The sequence below is a fragment of the Arachis hypogaea genome, chromosome 20 (assembly GCF_003086295.3).
Source record: "Arachis hypogaea cultivar Tifrunner chromosome 20, arahy.Tifrunner.gnm2.J5K5, whole genome shotgun sequence".
NCBI lineage: Eukaryota > Viridiplantae > Streptophyta > Magnoliopsida > Fabales > Fabaceae > Arachis > Arachis hypogaea.
In genome coordinates, this window is record NC_092055.1 from 5,083,403 (window position 1) to 5,088,847 (window position 5,445).

At 28.6% G+C, this 5,445-nt stretch overlaps 1 protein-coding gene across 1 annotated transcript; it reads right to left on the minus strand.

The window, feature by feature from the left end:
- Positions 1-688: 688 nt before the first annotated feature.
- Positions 689-5,144, minus strand: LOC112786893 (serine carboxypeptidase-like 32). Its single transcript, XM_025830273.3, has 9 exons — positions 4,783-5,144; positions 4,434-4,541; positions 4,116-4,211; positions 3,900-3,992; positions 3,720-3,802; positions 2,567-2,851; positions 2,356-2,486; positions 1,457-1,558; positions 689-1,380 (listed from the first exon to the last, which is right to left on the minus strand). Exons 1-9 carry the CDS (start codon positions 5,066-5,068, stop codon positions 1,122-1,124), a joined length of 1,443 nt encoding a protein of 480 aa, XP_025686058.1. The 5' UTR covers positions 5,069-5,144; the 3' UTR covers positions 689-1,121.
- Positions 5,145-5,445: the final 301 nt, after the last annotated feature.

Below are 5,445 nucleotides of genomic sequence, written 5' to 3' on the forward strand. Positions count from 1 at the left end.
AAACATTAAATACCAAATAATATTTTACTTTTTCTTTTTTTTTTAATTTTATTAAAGACAGGTGCTTGCACATTCCTCCCTCATGACTCATATGTTAGAATGCTTGTGGCTAAGACTGCAATCATAATCACTGAATTGCTATATGGAGAATGAGGTAACTGAGGAAAAGAAGAGCGAGTTCCTTGAACAACTATGTGAATTGTCAAAGCCTTGCAAGAATCTCTATTTGTCATGCTTCAAAGTATTTGAGATGTTCTACAATAACTTTTCAACCGATAAATCACAGACTAAACCAATTCATTCGATCATAATTAAATAATTATATAAAATTTATTTTTTTTATTTTTATAATAAATATATTTTTTTAATTTTATTTTGTATTAAATTAATTATTATTTTCAAATTTTAATAATTCATCAATTAGTTTATATTTATTATACTTTTCAAATATTTATAAATTTATATTTATTATATTCTTTAAGTATTTATAAAAAAATAAAAATAAAAATAATAATCATAAAAATAAAAAATATATTATAGCTAATAAAGTATTATTTTTTTAAATTTATAAATATAATTTTATTTTATTTTATTTACGTAATATATTTAATAAAAAATATATATATAAATAATATTTTTAAATTTAACCGGTTTTAAACAGATTTTATTGGATATAAATTTGGCCAAATTAATTATTTAACCGATCCGAACGTTGATTCAACTCGAATTAATGACCGAACCGGGTCTGATTTAATAATTATGCTCCGACCCAGCGGTGTTAGAGGATACAACGAGAACAATTTACCTTCCTCTCCCTCCATTTGCCAAACAAGACACTAGTGACAAATAAACTCATCAATTTACCTTCCTCTTCCTCTTTGAAGAATAATATTAATTACACTACTTCCAAAATTAATGCATACAAAATGCTCTTTTTGGCTTTTAAGTGTAACCACATTATTGGAATGAGAATGCTAATGTATTGATAGGTGACTAATTATATAAAGATGGCGACATAAACACGTGTTATGTTAAATAATAGTTACATTATTGGTAACATATATATAGAAATAGTAGTAATTGGCATAATAAAACTGTAAAAGCAAAAAAAAAAGGGTTGGTCATGTAGATCTAGTAGAGGGTGGAGATTGTCCAAGAAGGAAGGAAGAGAAGAATGCAAGTGAATTGCTTGGTTTGAAAGAAGGGACAGCATGGCCAGCTCCTCGAAATGTTGCAAAAGTGAGACCCTCGTATTCTTGATACCACCCACTAACCTGTTTCTCATGGTACCATGGCCTCCATTGCTTAGTGATTCCCAAACCCAGAATACTTAAGCTGTATCTTGTAGAAAGCACTGGCACTCTTCCATCTGTGTCTCCACTGCAATAATAATAATAACAATAATCATTCCTAGTATCTTACTTAATTTAATTTAATTTAATTTAATTTAATTTACCTATAAACCCAAATCCTAAGTCCTCCTGAAATAAGCTTCCTGTATATTGGGATAACAGAGGCCTTTGATTTGTTCCAATTCCAACTATTGAATATATCGTCGCTGCATTTTATCAATGATTAAAACAATATCAGCAAGCTTGTATTTGGTTTAATTCAAAAATACTATTTGCATACTAAAAATTAACTACTAAATTAATTATGTGGATACTATAATGAAGATTTTATTATTGTTTTCATGTGAAAATATTTTCTTTTGACCTTTGGATGATGGATTGGATGGTTAGATTTTGATATTTATAAAAGTGTTGTCTTTGTTTAAAGTGTGGCTAAATAAATAAATCACACTTCTAAACAAAACATCTTTATAAAAAGATGTTTTTGCCATCTTCATTTGAGTAGTTGCCAATTAATTATATGTTTGTGTATAAATATATATATATTATATTATTGGGTGAAGTATATTTTTTATTCTTAAAATTTGTTAAAAGTTTTAAAAATATTCCTAAATTTTATTTTATTTTAATTTTGTTTAAAAATTTTTTGATTTGTATCAAATATATCTCTAGCAGTTAATTTTTTCAAAAAATTTAAGACCAATCCAGCAACAATTTCACAAAAACAATATTCAACACTAATAAATCAGACATACTTGTCATACATTATTGCTGGTCTTAAATTTTTTAAAAATTTAATTGTTAAGGATATGTTCGATAAAAATCGAAAACTTTAAAAATAAAATTAAAGTAAAATAAAACTTAAAAATATTTTTTAAACTTTTAATAAACTTCAGTAACAAAAAAATATATTTTACTCTATATTATTTTATTTATTTTTAATATATATTTTATATTTTAATATATATTTTATAGAAAGAACTTATTTGATGAAGTGAATTACTTGCAAATAGTCCAATTCTTGAGAATGAGACCATCACTGGCATGGAGAGCTTTCTGAACATCTGCTCTATTATAAAAGGCTCTGGCATAATTATCCAAGCATGGATCAAAACCTCCCATCATTCTACGCATCTATAGTAATTTCCACGTCCAAATTAGTTACCATGTGTTGGGGAATATGATTTTTTAGTGTATGGAAAAACATGACTAACCTTGTTCCTAGATGAGTGGTTGATTTGTGTTTGTAAATTTTGATGATTTGAAAGCGCTGTGGTGGCAAAACAAACAGAGGTGTAGAGGCTATAAATATCAATTTGGTCGTATTGCTTATAAAGTTCATCAAGTCCATCACCACAATCTTTGTTTTTATATGGATCACTGAAGTTACAACTTCTTCTTATTGTTTTGTAGGTTTCATCAGATATCACTGCATGGCTCCAAGCGTAATCAACTTGCCCTAACAAGTCTTCAGGATCAGATGTTTCAGGATTCCCCAACTGTTCAATCAAATGACAAAATGTTATAGGAAGAGTTTTAATTATACCGAAAACACTGGTATTTCAGTTGTTTTAATCGTTGATTTGAATTATAAAAAATATATATAATATATATTAATTGAAATCAACAGATAAAACAACTGGAATACTAGTGTTTCCGGTACACTTAAAATTTTTCTAATGTTATATATTATCTTCAAATAGTGACGGTTTAAATCAGTCACAATAATAGTGTAAAGAGTTTTACATGAAAAGAGTGTTCCAATCAAATATTCTTCAACTGAAACTTCAAATCATACTTAGCAACAAAAGCAGGTGTAGAATTTTCTCAGCAAACATGCATGTTTAGTAATTTGTAGTAGAAATTGATGTGACTTGTGAGCAATAGATATTTTTTCTTAAATGTTGAACAAGAGAAATATTCTTTATGCTCTAATTAGTAATTACTTTATTTTTTTAGTGTCTTATTAAGTAGCGTTTGTTTTGAGGTATTGAGACAGAAATTGGGAGATTGAAATTCAGTATCATGTTTGTTAGTTCAGAGCCTAATACTAAAATTTCTATCTTTGTCTCTAAAATTTTAGTATTTCATCATTACTTTCAAAAAGTGGGAATACATGACACTAAAATTTTTAGAGATAGAAATTAAAATTTTAATAACATTTTATACCTAAAATACCTTCATTTCAACTAATTAATTTCAATTTTACCTTTGTACAAATTAAATTAAAATTTCATTCTTGTTTCAATTTCTGTCTCCCACTTTATATCAAACAGAATATTGAGATTTATTTCAATCTCTGTCTCTCAGTCTCTGTCTCTCCACCAAATACGCTTTAATTTTATTAGCACTCATGTAGAATCTTACCAAAATACCCTTGAGATTAATATGAAGGGAAGGGTCATCTTTCCTATCATATATCAGTTCTGCTAGCTCAGGTACATACTTCCCTGAAAAAACATGTGTTTCATGAGTGATCAATTTGTTAGACGTACAAAAATAAATTAAAGAAAGGTCCAAAAATTTCAATGTTATTAATTTCAGTACCAGCATAGCTCTCTCCTGCTATATAAAATGTGCTTGTTCTATATGATGGAAACTTGAGAAACCAATTGTGCAGAAAATTGTAAGCATCATTAGCTGTTAATTCAAAACAATTGGTAAAGCACAAAATTAAAACTATCATCATATAATATATGTATGAAATATGGAAGCATAGGAAATAGTAAGACAGTGTTGTGCTACACATTATTAAACACTGACCTGTGATATCATCATCCAGATTTTCATAGTCTATAGTTGAATTTGAGTAGGAAAAGCCTACTCCAACAGGAGATTCCAGGAATAACATGTTGGCTTCTGCATTGTTATAAAATAATTTCACACAAACCAAGAACTTTAATTAGATGATGGTATGTAGGGACATACATAACACTTGTTTAATTAATTTGTGTGGCTCATGGTCAGAATTTTAATGAAATAGAAAGCAGTGAGGTGGACTGTGACAGAAGGTATATATATTATATTATATAATATAATCCATATGATATTTTTTTTGTATTAATTAATATGTGGTGGTACCTTTGTTCCAAGAGTAGTTATTAAATTTAAGGCCCTTGCCATCTGTGTCCACTAAAAATGGACCAATCTCTTGTGTTGCTCCATATCCCACAGAAGAGCACCCAGGACCTGCAACAATAAAGCACCTTGTCACCTTGCCACACAACATTAATTAATTAATTAATTAAGAAAGATACACCAAATGAAATCATCACCATTTTATTTGAACCTTTTTCAAATAATTTATTGTTTGTTTTGACAATGAGCTTACATAATGAGAATATAATAAACATAAAAATTATTTCAATAATGCAATTGATATCAAAGTTATGCATGTACATGTACATATATGTTGTAGCATTATTATTACCTCCATTGAGCCACAGCACCAATGGTTTATCTTGAGGGTTGGTGATGGCTTCAAAAAACCAATAGAAGAGTGCTCTTTCTCCATTATTGGTGTCATCATTAACAGTGACATAACCAGCATAGTGCTTGAAATCTACAAGAGGCTGGCCAGGCAAGTTAGTCACAAGGTCATCAATGGCACTGTTGTTATCTCCTGCTGCTACTATTTCATGTTTCAATGATAGGAAAAGCATTATTATATATATATAACCCAAAGTAGTAGTACTCTCTACTACAATGTTATCCATACTGTATGGAAATTGGAAAAAAAACTCACAGCAAGAACAAAATAGTATTATAAATAGGTTCCTTTAATTATGATTATTGGAACTTGGTTGATGATGGAAATGAAAGTGAAGAATATAGAGCTATTTATAGCGAGTGAGGAGTACACTATTAGGGGGTCAGAGTGTCCTACCTGGCAATATATCTTTGTCACTTTTGCTCAAGTTTGATCCATATATTTTGAATATTGATATGACGTTTTTCATGGTTGTTAGGTAGCTTCTAGAGCATTCATGCATGGACACATACAGGAATGGGTGGATGGAGCCTCCAATATTGGGTGCTTAATTATTTGACTTTTTATAGATATAATAATTATTTATCTTTTTTTTATCGATTT